General features: G+C 38.8%; 1 protein-coding gene across 4 annotated transcripts in view; it reads left to right on the forward strand.

The window, feature by feature from the left end:
* The window catches only part of LOC130865580 (zinc finger protein 568-like), a 54,667-nt gene that overhangs the window by 10,443 nt on the left and 24,355 nt on the right, over positions 1–19,869 (forward strand). For 2 of the 4 annotated variants that reach the window (XM_057756677.1, XM_057756683.1), the window contains exons 5-6: positions 1,644–1,770; positions 1,986–2,081. In XM_057756677.1, the coding sequence (XP_057612660.1) occupies positions 1,644–1,770; positions 1,986–2,081 (223 nt within the window). Of the gene's footprint in view, positions 1–1,643; positions 1,771–1,985; positions 2,082–9,633; positions 12,637–19,869 lie in introns of those variants that run through there. The other 2 variants (XM_057756685.1, XM_057756686.1) reach the window with 2 other exon arrangements.

A 19,869-nucleotide genomic window follows, 5' to 3' on the forward strand; every position in this document is an offset into this window, starting at 1 on the left:
AGGTTTCCCTACATTGTCCAGATTGGTCTTTATCTTGGCTTCACGTGTAATTACAGAGATAGGTCAAAATCTTCAGTAGTCTTGTGAGCCTTTAATGAGTTTGGTTGGTCCAATTTTGGGCAGCAGCAGCAAGAATGTTTTATGTGTGCATTTGTGATGCAATGGCTACACCCCAAATGACTACCGCATCAAAGTTTTCCACGTCTGGTTTATCAGTCTTCTCTGCCCAGTTCAGACTGTGTGCTGCAATACTCAGCTTTCATGGATGAGTCCATGTTTTCCAGGAAGCCCCGGCAGTAGAAAGGTTTTCAGGTCCAGGAGTTCTTGAGTGTCCAATTGACATCTTAAATTTCATTATTTGTGGAATTCAGAGACCCTTCCCTCTGATTTAGAGAGAAAGCATTGCATGATGGGTAAAAACCTGTAGCTCTGCAGCCACATCGCTTGAGCTGGAATCCTGGCTCATATCCCTATGAGAGCCTTGTGATGGGTGCATTACTTTTAGCTACGGTACTCTTGTGTTTTAAATACTGTTAATACTTATGCATAGCCTTGTTAGGAAATTTTTAAAAGTTAATATGCACCTGGGTGTGGTACTGATCGCCTTTAATCCCAGCTCTCAGGAGGCAGAGGCAGGTGGATCTCTGAATTCCAGGCCAACCAGACTTACACAGCAAAACTGTCTCAAAACCAAATAAAGTTAATATGCCAAGAGAAATTCCAACATTGCCTCACATGTCTTAAATATGCTGTAGATGATCATAATGCCAGTGCAGTGTTGACGATAGGAATAATCTAATTCCTAGAAGCGTTTTTTGAAGCCCAGCCCTTTTGTAGTTGTCATTTTATGTCATCACATTTTACTGCTAAATAAATTCTTCCCAAAGATTGCCTATGAGGATGCTTTTCTTTCTTACAGATTTCTCAAACAAAATATTTTCCCTTTTTACTTGGTTATTAGACATTTTAAATAATTTAAAAGCAAGAACTAGTCATCAGGTTGCTTTCTTTTCCAGAAATACTTTATTTTTTATTTCCATTATGCTATTATCATATATTATTTCTAATATGTTGATTGTAAATTAAAACTTGTGTCTCTTTCTTGAATATTTCATTTGGTTCTCTGTAGTCCTGTTAGCACAATATTACATGTTTCTTTAGCCATTCACACTCACTGGCCATGGAGTTAGCTTGCAGGTCTAGGTTGATGACTCACACGTTCTCTTCTTCCATCCTGTGTCTGACTGCATGCTGCACGTTTTATCTGGAAGTCTACTAGGAATTCAAATATTCATGCCTTTTCTTCTTGCCTGCTTCTTTCTCTCTCCCTTTACTCTGTCCAGTTCCTTTTCTCACTAAAACCTAACCACCTGTCAGATTTGAACTACTTACTCATCCCTGTCACAGTAAAGAGTCACTGGGTGCTGCTGTGAGCTAATAAAGGAGGATGGAGAGTGCTCGCTGAGTCAGTGATCACAGACTCTTAGAGGTATTGTCACTCGGAAACTTGGTAGGGGTGAAAACTTCAAAACCAATTTTTAACAAGCTTTGACCCCTGTTTACTAGCTAATGAATTCTTACTTGTTTTGATCACAGGCCCTAATTTTGATGACTTTAGATTAATTGGGATTATGTTTTTATAGAAAACAGTGACATTCGAGGATGTGGCTGTGGACCTCACCCAGGAGGAATGGCAGCAAATGAAACCTGACCAGAGGAGTTTGTACCGAGATGTGATGCTAGAGACCTACAGCAACCTAGTAACCGTAGGTAAGGGAGCTGTCTACTTACCGCGGACTTCCTCCCTCTGCAGTGTGTGCCTCGCCTGTGCTCTGACCTTGAGGGTTGATACTAATAACTTGTGTCCTTGTGCAAGTTCCTTGATTCTCCTCCTTCCTATGTCCTCAGGACCCCAGGGCTCAGCCCCAGATCTGTATGATTGTCTCCAGCACTAACATGCAAGGTCTCTCCTGTTTCTGTAATAGGTGGTCCATTCCCCAAACCAGATGTGATCTTGAAGTTAGAGCAAGAAGAGGAGCCCTGGGTGGTGGAGGAAGAGATGTTCTGGAGACGCTCTGCAGGTGAATAAGTGAGAAGTAGCTCTGGGTGTGAAAGCCACGTGACAGCTGTTCCGTGAGGAGTTGCTTCCATTTCACATTTCCCAAGACTGTGTTAGGTCTGTAAATGACAAAGGCTATGTGTGACGTACTGTCTGTTAGGTTGTGTGACATTTCTGTCCTAGGAATGACTCTGCCCTATTGGAGTTATGTTCTTTAATTTTTGAGGGGCAGTAACCCATGTGATTTCAGGATATGGGCGTTCTGGTGTATTTACAGCTTACCTTTATGATTTTTGTACCTGTGTTTGATCGTCACCCCCTCACTCATGTTCATAGTTTATTTCCTTACATATTCAGCATTTCGTGGAGTGTGATATTTTAAAATCAGCTTTATTTTATACATGGTTTCCTTTAATTTTTGACTTCACTAGCCCCATGGTTTAGAAACTTTAAGTTCCTAGCTTAGGAATGCTGTGGTGGCCTCTTCCTGCTTCCTCACTTCTTCCTTTGAATGTTTTGAAAATAGAGCATTTGCCTACTTGGTTAAAAATGGAACTATCCAGAAGATACATTTAAACAGTGTCCTTTGTTTCTGCAGTTGCATTCACTTTTGTCTTCAGAGCTCTTGTTTATTTTGCATGTGTGTTATAGATTTAACTGTCTTATTTGGAGGAAACCATACTGAATTTTCCTAGGACTGTGCTGGACTTATGAGTTAACTTTAGCAGTTTGTCAAGCTCTTGTTTTCTTTCTATCTACTTTGAGAAATGAAACTTTCTAAATTTTCTTTTGTAGATCATGTAAATTGTTTGTTAGGTTTACCTAAGCTTTTGACAAGAAAGAAAAACAAGTTCTTTTAGAACTAAAGAGGGATGCTGGGTGGTCATGGCACATTTGAATTTACAGATACTGTATCCCTGAAAAATGCTAGAACCAACTGAAAAAGTATGTCACATTGTACAAGAGTCCAATGAGGTGCTAGGAATGTCTGTAACACATACAAACCAGCTTTCATAAATATTTCACAACTAAGTGGATAGAAATGAAAGAATGAACATTATAGTAATAGTGGTAAAGAGAAAATACTGTTTGGAGCATGGGCATGTAACTGCACAAAACAAAATCTACATGGAGCTTAGAATTTAGAGGATTTTTGTTGTTTGTTTTCTTTTGTTTGGATGAGTTTTTTGGTTTCTTTGTTTTAAGGGTGAATCTCTAGAGAACCCCATGCTGCCATTGAAATTCCTTGAAGTTGTGATTCTTCTGCCTCTCCCATTCAAGTGCTGTGTTTTTGGGGTGCTGGGGATCAAACCGAGGGCTTTGTCCATGCTGGGCAAATACTCTACCAACTGAGCCACATCCCCAGCCCAACTAAAGAAATGACTCAGCAGTTACAGAGGACCTGAGTTTGGTTCCCAGCACCACGTGGCAGCTCACAGCCATCTGTAACTCCAGCCCCAGGGGTTCTGAAACCCTTTTCTAGTTTGTTGGGTACCTACGTGCATGTGGTACACATACATACATTCCAATGCACATAAAAATATTAAAGATATCAGGAAAATACCTTTTTAAACTATTATATTTGACAAGATTGTCTGTATCTAAAATTTTTAAGCCATGCTCTTTCCCAAAGGCTTACTGTATTTTCTGTGAGCTTTAGGCAATTCTGTGTTATTTTCTACTTTTAAATATTGTTGGAAAAGAAGCTTGGTTGCTTTGTGTCATAAATCACTTGTTCTGTTTGCCCATACAAGTAAACCAGGGTTTACAGGTGAAGGCTGCTTTGTTCTATTTTCTTTAAGGCTCTAGAAGTCTTGCCAAGTATGATCAGTGTTTCCTTTTGACTTGTGGTTCTTCTGTCCTTTGTCCGTTTGTTTGCTTTGTTTCTAGTGTTAGGAGTCAGCTTCCCCTTGTGTATTCTAAGCACAAAACACCAAAGCTCCCCCAGCCCAAAGATTCATGGGTTTGCTTTTTATGCTGTTATATAGATTTGATAGTGGTCCTTTTTTGATTATCATTGTTCATTCTTAAATGGAGATATTTTCTACTGGATCCACTACAAAAAGGAATAAAAAATGTACTGAGCTAATAATAGGAAATCTTTGTGCTTTGTAGTGACCATGCAATCAGGTTCAAAGTTGGCTTATCCATTGCCCCAAGCTGCAGAGATTATCATTTTCATGCTTCCTTTGGTGTTCAAAGTCCCGCTCACCCTCCTGTGCCAGTAGTCTATTAAAGTAGAATAAGGTTTATCTGCATCTGCTTACTCAACTGTGCCTTCCTTGCCATTTGTCGGGACCAAGTGAAGTCCACCAGGTTCCTTCCACCAGTGTCAGCACACCTGGATCTCAGAGTTGCAGGACTCTCTTCCCTGTATATCTCATCCAAAATAAGAAATAGGTCTTAACTTCTGAGATTCTTCTCTACCTTGACCAACCCATTTTCTGTTTTTTTCCTTATATTCTGGAGTTAAAGTTTCACTGAAGATGTATTTCTTATTCTGTACTCTGTTTGTAGGGTAGTGGAGACAGGTGTTTATAACCACCATAAGCCTGGGAAGGCCTGTGTTTATCAATCCCAAGGCCATTTTGTGCTTGGTCTGTGACATACTTGAAATACCCTGTGTTCCCTTGTGCAGCATTGTTTGGTAAGCTTCCTGCTGACCTCTCCCCACTGTATGATAGCTTTCTGCTGGCTTTGTCCCCTTTCCCCTGCATCCATATAGAAGATGCTCCACTGCTTAATAAACGTCCTGGCATGAGCCATCAGCTTACACAGTCCTCCTGACCCCAGATTTTTGTCCTCTTTATGTTCTCATTCCTGCTTTTCCCCCTTGGCACCACAGTTGAGGTAAAGCAGGTCTGAATTTCAAGTGACGCGGAGTTGACGGCACTGCAGAGGTGTGGAAACCATAGGATGAGCTGTTAGCAGCTGCAGCCAGAAAACCAGTGAGTGGAGATGGTTGGCTCTTGATCGCTTTATACTTTAATTGGAAATGTGGCTTATGCATTAAGCATATATAAAAATAAATTATAACTAGATAGTTGACATTCTCTTCATATTTACTAAAAGTTTTGGATTGGAATTTAGTTTGGACAACCTGAATCTTCAGATGCTTTCATCATTATTACTTTATGAAACTAATAGACTTTGGGTATATAGAATGAACAGATTTACCAGGATTCTATGATAGTTCATGTAGGCAAAAGTAATGAGAACTTGTGGTTTCATGTTTCTTGATCTAATGGAGATGTTGTTTTCCTTTTATATAGTTTATTTCAGTATGTGTGTATGTGTTTGTGCACATGAGTGTGAGGGACAGAGGACAATATCATCCTCAGAATTACTATCCACTTCATTTAAGACAGAGTGTGTCATTGGCCTGGAACTTGCCAGTAAGGCTAAACTGGCTGGCCATTGAGCTAAAAGGATCCTCCTGTTTCCATGTGAATGTTGGGAATTGAACTTGGGCCCTCCTGCTTGTAAGGCAGGCACTTTACCAACTAAGCTATCTCCTTGGCCTGATTTCTCTGTATTTTAATATGCATTTTTAGTTTTCTCCAAAGTAATACTTGCAGTTGTTTTAAGAAAGTCAATAGAAATACAGATCTTGCCAGCCTGGTGTACAGAGTGAGTTCCACAATAGCCAGGACTACACAGAGAAACCCTGTCTCAGAAACAAACAAACAAACAAACAAACAAAAAAACCAAATTTTATAGTGGTATCCTATTCTAGCCTCATCTTTCACCTCCTTTGGTGAAATAATTTTTTAAAAAGATAATGAAGATTTTCATGCTTTTTTGAGTACTAGACTGTACTGGTTAGATCAGAACCCAGAAGCTATGTTAATTGTCCCAAGTACCAGTATCTATAAGTCTTTTATTTCTAAACTTTCTCATGTCCTCTCTGGAGGTACAGCCTTTAGGACACTAAGGGTTGGAGGTCTCACAATTCAGTATATAAATGTTCATATAATTCCTACTTTTTTGTTAACATGTACCCTTCTATATCTGCTTGCTAGAGTATCTTTGGTTCATTTTCTCTAGAAATAAGCCTTTTTCTTGCCTGGGTTGTAAAGAACCAATCATGTTCTTGTATAGATAGTTAAGTGGTAGTATAGTCAAGTCCAGTTATAGCAAAGGAAATGTAATAGCTGCTATTTAAGGATGTGTGAGGATGTTAGATGGCTCACAGAATTTGAGAAGGACTAAAGGAGCTGTAGTTTGTACATTTCTAGGAGTGAGTCACAATGGGTGTCGATAGGAGTGAATTGCTGAAGGCGTTCTCGGAAAATAATCAAGGAAGTGCTTGCAGTTGAACTGAAGAAATGCTTTCCACTGTGAGTGCTTGCTGCCTGTTTTGGTCTCCTAAAAAAATGTCCATCTCCTCACTTAGTTCTGAATCTAATGTTCATGTTTGCAGGTGACAGTTCTGTCAACCGCATGTGAACCCTACATGCAGTTGTGCTTAGGAAAGGTAGTTTGAACTGCTTCATCCTTTTTGGAAGATTGAAAAGCCTCTTGTGGTTGGAAGAGATTTATTATACTTAAGCAAATCTATATTGTCTGTCTCAGGGGTCTAATTGCTCTCTGTTCAGATTTTAAATCTCTTGTTTTTAGTGCAAGTTTTGCCCTATCTTTTTCTTTAAAATAATAATAAACTTAGATTTTTTTTTTAAATTCACTGGGGCAGATATCAAGGAGTGTGGTTGCTGAATCATATGTAAAAGTATTATTTAATTTTGCTGCCTAGCGAAATGGCTCAGGGCATTAAGGTACTTGCCTGTCAAGCCTGACAGCCTGGGCCCAATCCCTGGATCCACATTATGGAAGTAAAAAACTGACTCCTGCAAGTTGTCCTCTAACTTCCTCATGCCCCCCTCAAATAAATGAATAAGTAAATAAAAAGTAGCAAAAAATTATTTTAAAATATATTTAATTTTGAAAGAAACTTCTGGATTATCTTTAAAGTGAATGTAGCATCTTGATTCCCAGCAACAGTGTCTGTGAGCCCCTACTGTGCATCCTTGTCAGCCTCTGGAGATGTAGATTCCTGTACTAGCTGCTTAGTGTATGCCTTTGATGTTTTAATTTGCAGGAACCTCCCCAATCGCACACAGTGTTGAACATGGTTGCATATGCTTAGTGACCACGTCTTTTTTTTTTTTTTTTTTTTTTTTCTTTTTCGAGACAGGGTTTCTCTGTGGTTTTGGAGCCTGTCCTGGAACTAGCTCTTGTGGACCAGGCTGGTCTCGAACTCACAGAGATCCGCCTGCCTCTGCCTCCCAAGTGCTGGGATTAAAGGCGTGCGTCACCACCACAGGGCTTGACCATCTTTATATCTTTATATTTCTTTAAGTAAGGTTTTTGTCCAGGTTCCTGTTTATTTGTTTTACTGGGTGCTTTGTCCTGGGGGTAAGGGAGTGTCTTTGTTTTGGGTACACCGTGAGTGGCCATATAACCCTGACTGTCCTTGATCTTCCTGTCTTCCTGCTTTGCCCTCCAAGTGCTGGAATCACAGACCTGTACAGCCACACCTGGCAAGGTTTTGTTTTTGTTTTTAATGTTAAAGTTTGTGTTCTCTGCATACTTCAGTGATCTTATCACATATTTCTTCTGCGAGTACTTAGTATTCTAGCCTTATCTTCTCACTTGCTTGATGGAGTCTTTTGTACAGAGGGAGTTTTTAAATTTTCCTGAAGTTCAACCTACTTTTTAATGATCAGGTCTTTTCTTGTCCCCGTCTCTCCAGCCCACCACTGCAACCCAGACTTTGTCCTGTGTTATCTTCTATTAGTTTTATAATTTTGTGCTCGACACTTAGCTCTCTGGTCTGAGTTACTTTTTGTGAAAACTTTGTCTCTAGACTGTTGTATTTGATGCAGGTGTTCAGTTATAGTGACTGTTGAAAAGGCTGTCCATGACTGTTTCCTTTGCTCCTTTGTCAAACATTAATTGACGATATTTGAGTCTGTTTTCTGAGTTCTTTATCCTGTTCCATTGTTGTGTTTGTCTCTTCCACTGCTTCCAGACTATATGATTGTTAGAACTTACTAATAAGTCTTGAAGTCAGGTGGTATCTATCTCACTGTCTTTCTCCTTTAATACTGTGTTCTCTCTTCTGGGTATTTCACCTTCATGTGAGCTTTAGAATCAGTTTGTCTCTGTATGTGAACAGAGTAAAGTACAAAATGAGATTACTTTGAACCTGGGAATCTAAGAGCTAACATGCTGAATGCTGAATCTTCCTATCACCACTATTCAGTATTCACTTATTCTTTAATTTTAGTAGTCAGAGTTTTGTGGTTTTCCCTTTATAGATCTTGTACATCTGTTATTAGATTTGTATTTCTTTTGAGGAATACTAATATAAATAGTGATGTATTCTTAATTCCAGATCCTGTTTGTTTGTTACTTGCATGTTTACCTTGTGTCCTGCCACCTTTTTTTTTTTTTTTTTTTTTTTTTGGTTTTTTCGAGACAGGGTTTCTCTGTGGTTTTGGAGCCTGTCCTGGAACTAGCTCTTGTAGACCAGGCTGGTCTGGAGCTCACAGAGATCCGCCCGGCTCCTGCCACCTTTTTTTTTTTTTTTAAAGATTTATTTATTTATTATGTATACAACTTTCTGCCTCCATGTATACCCACACACCAGAGGAGGGCGCCAGATCTCATTACAGATGGTTTGGAGCCACCATGTGGTTGCTGGGAATTGAACTCAGGACCTCTGGAAGAGCGGACGGTGCTCTTAACCGCTGAGCCATCTCTCCAGCTCCCTCCTGCCACCTTTTTAATAATGATTGGTCACAACAGGTTTTAGTTGTTGACTCTCTTAGATTTTCTGCATGGATGACCACGTTGTCTTTGGACAGTATTAATACTGCTTTTTCTGTCCCTCCAATTTGTACATCTTTTATTTCCTGTTCTTATCTAACTGTATTAGCCAAGAGCTCAGTGTGATGTAGAAAGGTGGTAAAAAGGAGCGGCCGTACCATATTCCCGTTGAGTTCGTGGTCATCTCATCCTCATGATGCTTTTGCTGTAGCGTGTTACATGTGCTCTCCAGCTAACAGTCCTCTGCTGATGTTCATCGTGTACAGTCGTCTTGAAATCTTTTGTCTGTTGTATATTCCTTCCTATCTCTCTTTCCTTTAAGCTTTGACCTATTTTTGGAAAGGAGGAGAAGTAAACTCACACATTTAGTCTGGCCCACTGCCTTTAACCACAAATACTAATTTTATCTTATTGCTACTTAACTCCTTATCTGAGTCCTTTATGTGTTTACCCTTTCATTTTCATTCCATTCATTGTGCCGATTTCTTCATTATTTATATCCTTGTATATAATCAGTGCTACTTAGATCTACAAATGTCAGGTTATTGTTTTCCCATAATATTGTCTGTAGGTGTTACCTTCATCTCTAAGAACTAGGGGGCATTTGCAGTTTAGTTTCTTTTTTATTGGTGACTAAACCCAACTATAAAGATTCAACACCACATTAGCAAATTTCTAAATTGTTATGAATAGTTTAGTGATAGAAAATTTCACAAGTAATGATTTTTGGTCCTCCATTTTAGAAGTTTGGGAAGTTGATGAACAGATGGAGAAACAACAGGAAACACTTGTGAGGAAAGTCACATCCACCTCCGAGAAACCTCTGATTAAGGAAAATGTCATTGACTGTAAAGAGGTTGCAGAAATCTTTCTTCTGAGCTCAGATGTTGTTACTTCAAGACAAAGCCTCTGTGATCGTGACTCACTTAATAAGTGTTTGGAACAAAACTTAGATATTCTTAGTTATAATAAGGTTTGTGTAAGAGACAATAACTTTGAATGTAAAAAGTATGGGGCTCCATTTTATCATTGCTCACCCTGTGCCATAGCTCCCTTTAAATGTGATCACTGTGGACAAGACTTCACTCATAAACTTGACCTCCTCCGACATGAGAGAAATCATGCTGGAGAAAACCCTTATGGATGTAAAGAGTGTGGAAAGTCCTTTAGCAGGAAGGAAAATTTCATTACACATCAGAAAATCCATACTGGGGAAAAGCCATATATGTGTAAAGAATGTGGAAAAGCTTTCATTCAAATGTCTAACCTCATTAGACACCAAAGAATTCACACTGGGGAGAAACCTTACGCTTGTAAGGATTGTTGGAAAGCTTTCAGTCAGAAGTCAAATCTCCTTGAACATGAGAGGATTCACACTGGAGAAAAACCCTATGAATGTAAGGAATGTGGGAAATCCTTCAGCCAGAAGCAAAATCTTATTGAACATGAGAAAATTCACACTGGGGAGAAACCTTATGCGTGTAATGAATGTGGTAGAGCTTTCTCTCGAATGTCCTCTGTTACTCTGCACATGAGAAGTCACACAGGGGAAAAGCCCTATAAATGTAATAAATGCGGAAAAGCTTTCTCTCAGTGCTCAGTATTTATTATACATATGAGAAGCCACACAGGTGAGAAGCCTTATGTATGTAATGAGTGTGGGAAGGTCTTCTCACAAAGTTCTTCCCTTACTGTACATATGCGAAATCATACTGCTGAGAAGCCCTACGAGTGTGATGAGTGTGGGAAAACCTTCAGCCGGAAAGAGAATCTTATTACACATCAGAAAATTCATACTGGAGAGAAACCTTATGAATGTAATGAGTGTGGGAAAGCTTTTATTCAGATGTCAAACCTCATTAGACATCAGCGAATTCATACTGGTGAGAAACCCTATGCATGTACTGTATGTGGGAAAGCCTTTAGCCAGAAGTCCAATCTTACTGAGCATGAGAAAATTCATACTGGAGAGAAACCTTATCTTTGTAGTCAGTGTGGAAAAGCCTTTAGTCAGAGACAAAATCTCCTTGAACATGAAAAAATCCATACTGGAGAGAAGCCATTTAAATGTAATGAGTGCAGTAAGGCCTTTTCTCGCGTCTCATCCCTAACTCTTCATATGAGAAGCCACACAGGGGAAAGACCTTATAAATGTGATAAGTGTGGAAAAGCCTTTGCTCGATGTTCATTACTTACTATACATATGAGAAGTCACACAGGTGAGAAGCCCTTTGAATGTAATACATGTGGGAAGGCCTTTTCTCAGAGAGCATCCCTTTCCATACATAAGAGAGGCCATACAGGCAAGAAACACTCTGTACTAAATGAGGCAATGCCTTATCTATGCAATGCCTTATTTACTTGAAATGTCTGATGTAAGTGCAAAATCAAGGTCTCTTTGGAAAAATAATAAAACTTTGGAGTTTATGAGCAAATGCAGAGAAATATGTATATAGATAAATACAGCGTAATAAAATTTTCAATTCTGAGACTCTGTAGATAATACAGTTCCAAATAATCGCATGATATTTTTCTATAATATTTACAAAGTGATACAAAATTCACATGAAATAGAAGTGTAAACCAGGAATAGTGATGCTTGTCTAAAATTCCAGCATTTGGATGACAGGAAGATTGCCACAAGACTGAGGCCAGCCTGGTCTACATAGACTGTGTCTCAATAAATAAATAAAAGTCCATGAATTGCTGAGATGATTTTAGAAAAAGAATGGTATAAACATACTTATTGTAATCTTTACTGTGGAGATCGAGTCATGGGAATCTAGAGTTTGAGGTCAGCTTGTGCTACATAGTGAGATCCTATCTCAAAACAAAAGTATAATCCTAGTAGTACTTAGACTAGCACTGTTTATAATGTATGGTAAATGTATAGCCACTTAAAAGTGTTTAGTATAGGAACATAATTAGGTGGGTGAACAGGTTATTGAGTGCTCAGAGACAGAGCTGTGGAAATATGTGAACTTGGTGTTTGTCAGACATGAAATTATGAGTTGGCAAAGAAAGAATAATCTAGTCATTTGTTTCTGGAATGCTTGACTGTTGGAGAAAACTAAAGTAAAACATTACTGCACTATAAACACTTCCAAAGGATGCTGATGAGTATGATGGTGCATGTATCCTAGTGCTTGGGAGGCAGAGGCAGGAGGATGAGGAGGTCAAGGCCAGCTTTGACTTCAAAGCAAACTGAGGTAAGACTGAACTACATAAGACTATCTTTAAAAGAAAAGAAAAAAAACGCAGACTATTTGTCTATAACTCGAAGTCAAAAGAGTCAGTTTTGAAAAAGTAAAAAGATACAGTTCTAGTTCAGATTATTTTCATTTCTATCAGAGGCTCTAGAAACTTGTAAATAATGAAGAGGAAATACATGCATATGAATTGAAAACATGGATGCCCAGCAGTGGGCTAATGGATGAATAAAATACAACCTATCCCAAGGGTGGGATGGTGTGTAGTGGTTAAAAACAAGGAGGTTCATAGTGTGTAGCAGAGGTAGTTACCTAAAACAGTGTGGAGTGAGAAATAAGATGCTGTGCAGCACACTGGCTATTTCATCCATGTAAGTCTCAGTGAAACCCTTTACAAAGAATAGAGCTGGGTTTTTGAAATGTATTGACTAGAAACTGGTTTTAGTGAAATTTTTATATATGTATGTATATAAAGTTATTTAAAATTGGTTAGAAAGATTCATGCTAAGGCCTTTTTAGTTTTGTCCATCACAAGACATTGGGACTGAATGTGGGGAGGGTGTTCTTGGGAAGGGGCCTTTTTTGTCTTTAAAGAGACTAGTAGAACATAAAATAAATCTTAAAAGTTAGTGACACATGGTAGTAATATGACTTGTCTGTTTTTTATAATATCAAAATAGAACAATTCATGCAAGACACGTGACTAGAGACTCCCTTTAAGCAAAGAAGCCATGACACGCAATGATTCCCTTTTTCCTCCCAGGTGATGGTGGTGTTTCCTGGTTATTCTCATATCAATTCTCATATCAACTCGCTAAGAGAAACTTGTGCCCGTTAAAGAAAATCTATAAATATAGGATTCACATGCTCTTTCAGATGCTAAACCATTTTATCTGAAATATTTCCATATGCCTCCCAACATCCCAGAGCCAATGCAGAGGGATTAAGATTTTGAAATCATTCTGCCTCCATAGTGAGACCCTGACTCAAAAAACAAACTTTGTCTTTTTTTTTTTTTTTTTTTTTTTTTTCGAGACAGGGTTTCTCCGTAGCTTTTTGGTTCCTGTCCTGGAACTAGCTCTTCTAGACCACGCTGGCCTCGAACTCACAGAGATCCACCTGCCTCTGCCTCCCGAGTGCTGGGATTAAAGGCGTGCGCCACCACCGCCCGGCCACAAACTTTGTCTTGAGGGAACAAATTGGTTGATAAAGCCCATCTCTTCCAAACATGAGTACCTGAGTTTGATACCTCCCTCCCCCCCTCCCCCCCCCAAAAAAAAGATAAGGCTTAGTGGTTCACAATTGTAATCCCAGCCTTGGGGAGAGACAGTCAGATCCCTCAGCCCTGCTAACCAACTAACCTAGCCTATTTGGCAAATTCTAAGCCAGTTAGAAATCTTTTGCCCCTGCTTCCCCAAAATGAATGGCTCCTGAGGAATAACACCCAAGGTGTCCTGTGACCTCTCTGACCTCCATACAGATGTGCACACACTAAATACACACAAATACACATACCCACACAATCCTTAGAGTGGTACTATATACTAAAAATTTGAAGTTAGTGTGTTTTATTCTTTGATATTTTGTTTCACATTTAACATTTTTGGTATTTGTATTTATCTTTCAACCAGTGACGTATTAAATCCAAGTAAGTTTTTATTGTAGCATTGGAAATATAAACTCAACATTAATAGATGTACGATTGTTATTTTGACAAAGTGCTAAGTAAAGCGATTGTTTATTTGGACAGCTGCTTGACCCTGAGCCATATATATCCAATCCTTTATTAAATTCATCTTTGAAGCAGTAATATCTTAGATTAAGGAAATCTTTATCATAAGTTATTTACTTATTCATTTGAGGCCAGGTCTCATGTTTCCCAGTCTGTCTTCAACTTGCTTTGTAGCTAAGCGTCAGTTTGAACTTCTGATCCTCCTTCCTTGCCACCTCCCAAGTGGCTGAGAATATGTACCACCCTGCCTTGCTTATGAATTGCTGATTCTTAAACACAGGGTTTTAACTGAGCCACATCCTTAATCTAAATTATCCTAAATTTGAAAATCTGAAGTTAGTGTAATGAAAAATGTGGTTTTTATTTCTTTGTGATGTTTTTGTATGGATGTGTGTAGTACTAGGAATTGAAACACTGCTCCTTTTCACTATGTCCTCACCTTTGGTTTTCTGAAACAGGTTTTCATATGCAGCTCAGCACTGGCATCTGATCCTTCTCCCTCAGCCTCCCAAAGTATTGAGCTCATAGGCATTGCTACTGTGCCCAGCTGAAAAGGTGTTTTATTACTAGTACATCCCCCTCTCTCAGTCTGCCATTATTCCACTAGGGATTTGCTAGGCTCTTAACTAATTACTAATGTCTTTAGCATTTTACAGAAATAATAAGATGTTCTAGGGAATTTGCTTTGTGATGTTGGTGTTCCAACTCTGTGATTTTGCATATAGTTAACATAAACATTAATTTCATTGTTAATATATTTTGAAATGATAAGCCTTTTTTATTAGGTGGCTATACACAATTTATTTGTTCAGTCTTAACCTGCAACCCATTTACATCCTTTCAAAACCATTGACTTACAGGCTTATCTAGTTTTAGTTGAAAGCAATGAAGACCCCAAATTCTGAACAATGTTCTCTAAAAGGTCCTCATTCTTCTAACATATAAGACAATCTTTAAGATAATTTTTAAAATTTTTGTCATCTTTACAGTATTATTTGATGAGCAAAAAGCCACTAATGCATTTTTTTAAAGACAAGAATTAAGGGTGTTGGTCAAAGGGGTCTTTAGATTTTATATTTGAACACTAATTTGTTTGAAGTTGACTTCACATAAGTAAATTCTCTTTTGGATAAAAATTATTAAACATAACTATAACAGTTAGTACTGTTATGGTACTTTGACAGTAGCTTGTCATAAATAGCAGGGATTAATTTTAATGGAAACAATGTTTTACTAAAGTATTAATAAAGAATTTTTATCATTCTATATATTTTGTTCTTTGATAGGCTTCATGCTAAGTCTAGTTTTGTGAGCATACTTAATATTTATAGATGTAAAAATAATTTTCAGATTTATACATTGACGACATAAGAACCCTATGTAAATATTCTCAGTTGTAATGCATTTGTTTTTGTTTGGGTTTTTTTTTTTTTTTTTTGGTTTTTCGAGACAGGGTTTCTCTGTGGTTTTGGAGCCTGTCCTGGAACTAGCTCTTGTAGACCAGGCTGGTCTCGAACTCACAGAGATCCGCCTGCCACCACCGCCCGGCGGGTTTTTTTGTTTTGTTTGTTGTTTTTGGACTAGACTCTTTTTTTTTTTCTCCCATTTTTCTATTCTTGTGTTTTTCTTTTTTACATTGGGTGTGTATTTTGTACACTGTATACAGTGTGTAAGGTGTATGAAATACAAGCCTCTGCTGCCTCTTCCATTTACACGGATTTTAAGTAAACAGAGTTATTTTTCGACTGCAGATTGGAAGGACCTCCTTAGGGTCCTTTTTGAGCCTCCCCTCCCCCCAGTAAGACTGACTAAACTCGATCAATGAGGTAAAGTGCCTGGTTATAAACTGAATATGGGGTCTAAGGGGGGATTTCACTGATTGTGATTGTGTACCAGGGAGCAAATGATCTGTCCTCTGTAAATTCACACTTGCTTCCTCTGCCTTAAATGTTGGGACCAGAAATATACCAGTAGAAGTGAATTCACTAGGATCTTCTTATGTGAAAGATGAGAAAAACATAAAGCTCTTGTGCTTTCTTGGTGACCGTGTAGGGTGTACTTAGATGTCAGCCCTTTTGAAGTACCATGGGGAGTGTTGTCTATAACCAAGCTCTACTCCCTATGCAGAAGACTTTCAATTTTATCTATAGGAGAAAAGAGCATGTGGCTACTAAACACCCTCTGTCTTGCCAAAGACAGTAAAAGAGATAGTTGTGCTGAAGGCTGCATTCTAGGACTCATGGCAGTACAATGTGAGATTGAATAAAATTATAGAGTGCTTCCTCTCCTGCACAATGTGGGGCTGCTATACAAAACAGAATTATGAAGCGGGGCAGTGGTGGTGCACACCTTTAATCCCAGCCCTTGAGAGGCAGAGGCAGGTATATATCTGAATTCGAGGTACAACCAGAGCTACTACCCAGAGAAACCCTGCCTCGGGGGAGCAGAGTTATGAGATAGACTAAGAGATCTTAGTAGATGGGAGGACCTGCAAGATGTAGACGGAACTCAAACCAGCTGCCAACATTAAAATAGTCAAGCATAGTTACCTTAGTTTGCACTACATTCTTTGATGTATGTATTTTTTTAACATCGGAAGGCATGTTAAAAAAAAAAAAAAGGCAAGGGAAATAGACTGAGTACATGAAGACAAGCATAAAACCAGTCTCAAATTTGGCACAGATTTATAAGTAAGAAGTTTAAGATAAGTATGGTTGAAGTGTTAAGGAGTGTTGTGGAAGGCATAGTCAAATATGCAAGCAGATAAGTAATGTAAGCAAAGAAATGGATACATTCCAAAGGCTCAAGAGGAAACACTAGGAAAGACACCTCTGATATGTACTGAACACAGCCAAGGAAGATTCAGGAAGTTGAAAATTTCAGCTGAAATTTCTCAAGCTAAAATGCAACTCATAGTAACTGAACTGAAGACCAATTAAAAAAATGTGATTGTCACTGCAGTGTCAGAAGGAAAAGATAAATATGTTGGCAACTAATGGCTGAGACTTTTCAAAATCAATAATGATAATCACAGAAATCGCAGATCCAGTGGTTCAAAGGAACACCAAGCAGATTAAATATGAAAACTACCCGGGTATACAATATTAAAACTGCACAAAAGACGAAGCAAACCTTGAAAGAAGTCAATGAGGAGGGCTTTGCAAAGACCCTTCTGTTGTAATGTCTATTATGGTTTCATTTTGTATTGTTACTGTTCCATAGAAGGAGGGTTAAGAAGCATTGGGTTTCTCTTCAGAAACCATGTATACAAGTAAAGTATTTAATGTGTTTTTAAAGTCTGAATTCTATAGTGAAGTGGTTAAGATGGAAAGAAATGTTAAAACTGAGAGCTAGACACCGAAGGAAACCTCTGTTCTGGTTTCCTGAGGACAAGGCCTCTGAGGCTGTACCCAGAGAACCCATACCTTAACAGAAGTCACTGCAGAGGCAGGGTCCCATCCTTTAAAGTTTGAGATTCACCAGTCTTTGAGAAGTGAGAAGAGTTAGCACACTTGGTACTCAAAATATGTAGTTAGGAACAGGAACACCACTTTCTCAAACCTTTCCCAAAAAACCTAAAGGGGAAGAAACACTTAACTCCTGTGAAATCAGCATTACCATGGCAGAAAAGCCAGACAAACAATAATACAGACTAGTGCATCCTTATAAATATTCCTGAGGGCTTGGGGAGGTGTCTCCGTGTTCTTGAGAGGACCTGGGTTTAGTTCCTGGCAACTCCATGGCAGCTCACGGCTGTAACTTAAGTCCTAGAGGTTCTAGCATCCTCTTCTGGCCTCTGTGGACACCGTACACGTGCAGTGCACAGACATACAGCCAGGAAAGACACCACCCATATGATAATTCTTTAATTTAAAATATTGATTCAAAAACACCTTGGTAAAACACTAGAAAACAATTTAAATATATGTTTAAAAGAATCACAAACCATAATAAAATGATACTTTTGAAATATAAGGATGGCTCTTCATATAAGAATCAATAAATGAAGCCAATTGCCACATTAATGTACTGAAGACACCATCAGTCAGCTGATCTTAAAGGGGAGAATTGACAGAATTCAAGCCATTTCTCTTAGAAATTGAAAATCTGGGTGTTGTGCATAATTATAATCCTAGAAGTTGGTTAGTGAAGATGGGAGGGTCAGGAGTGCAAGGCCAGTGTGTGCTACACCAGGGTGAGTCTAGGAAAAGAGAACAGAACCCTCTCGATAAAGTAATGAACAGGTCGTCTCTACTCAAGGAAGGGACACTTAGCATGTCATCTTTCTCTAGCTGGCTTATCTCATTAAAGAATTAAGGGCGACATACAGAAGCTTCATTAAAAATCTTAATGGTAAAAGATGAGGTTCTCTTGACATGAGCCCATCAGTGGATAAAGAAAGTTCAGTCTGTACATAACAATGGAATATTATTTAACAATAAGAAATGACATCCTGGAACATATAACATGAAGATTCTTTAAAAACATTATGCTAAGTGAAGTAAGCCGTTAAACACAAAAGGCTAATTGTCTATGCCTTAAACTTATTGGAGTACCTAGAATATGAGAATTCAGAAGTTGGCATAGAGGCTACTAGAGATGGGAACAGGGAGAAATGGAGTGATGTTTAGTGGGTAAAACAAATGGTGAGAATTGTTTGGAGATCGTGGTCATGACTGCATAATAATGAAAATATACAGGAAAAATGGATAAAATGATAAATCTTCCCACTCAAGTTCAAAAATTTCTCTCATAATTTCAGTATCTATATTGTCTTTGGAGTCATTTGCTTGCCTGGTGCTTTTGGCACACACATTTAATCCCAGCACTCAGGAGGCAGAGGCAGGCAGATCTCTGAGTTCGGGGCCAATGTGCTCTACAGAGTGAATTCCAGGACAGCCAGAGCTATACAGAGGAACTCTATCTTAAAAAGCGATTTTAAAAAAAGTCATTTTCTTCAATGTATTCTCTTGTTTTCTTCACTATATCCTTGATGTCTAGTACTTTTGTTTGTGTAGTAGATATGATGACATTGTCAAGATGCTAGACGTTTTTCATATTTTTAAAAATATTTTTTTTTTTTTGATTTTTCGAGACAGGATTTCTCCGTAGCTTTTGGTTCCTGTCCTGGAACTAGCTTTTGTAGACCACGCTGGCCTCGAACTCACAGAGATCCACCTGCCTCTGCCTCCCGAGTGCTGGGATTAAAGGCGTGCGCCACCACCGCCCGGCTTTTAAAAATATTTTAACTGAAGTAGAATTATACCATTTTCTGCCTTCCCATTCCTCCTTCCAATCCTCCCATGCCCCCCACTCTCAAGTTGATAGCCGCCTTTTCTTTGATTATTACTATTACATACACAGTGTAAATGCGCACATACATATATATGCACAAATAATTAAATACAACCTGTTGGGTCTGTTTTTATTGTTTGGGTGTAATTGGACAACCCACAGAGGTGGTTTATCCCTAAGATAAGCTAATTCTCCCAACAGTTGTTAGTTGCCTGTAGTTTTTCATCTAGGGGTGGGACCCTTCAAAAATGTTCTCTTCCACATTAGTTACATTCATTGATTCTACCATTGCTCTGGTCTTGTTTATGTATCCATTTCTAAGAGAGATTGTTTCCCAGCCAACTTCTTGATATTCTAACTCTCACAATCTCCGCATCCCCTCTTCCTTGGTGTTCCCAGAGCAATAACTGCAGGAGCAGTGCAGTGCAGTGCAATGCAGGTGTACCTTTGGAGCTGGGTTCCCTTCAGTCAGTTGATCCCTGAACTGTGTCTAGTTGTGGGTTTCTGTAATGGTCTCCATTTACTGCAAAGAAAGGCTTCTTTAATGAGGGGTGTAGCTACAGTTATCTGTGGGACTGAGGTTAAGATTTATAATGTAGTAGAGAATTATGTTGAGGCAGCAAAGTGGTGGTCGTAGATTCTTTTCTAAGGTCCATGACCTCACTAACCCTGGACAGCTGGCTAGGTTTCCAGTACCACTCACGACTTCCTCTTGTTGAGTATGCCTTAAGTCCAGGGACGCC

The sequence above is a fragment of the Chionomys nivalis genome, chromosome 2 (genome assembly GCF_950005125.1).
Source record: "Chionomys nivalis chromosome 2, mChiNiv1.1, whole genome shotgun sequence".
NCBI lineage: Eukaryota > Metazoa > Chordata > Mammalia > Rodentia > Cricetidae > Chionomys > Chionomys nivalis.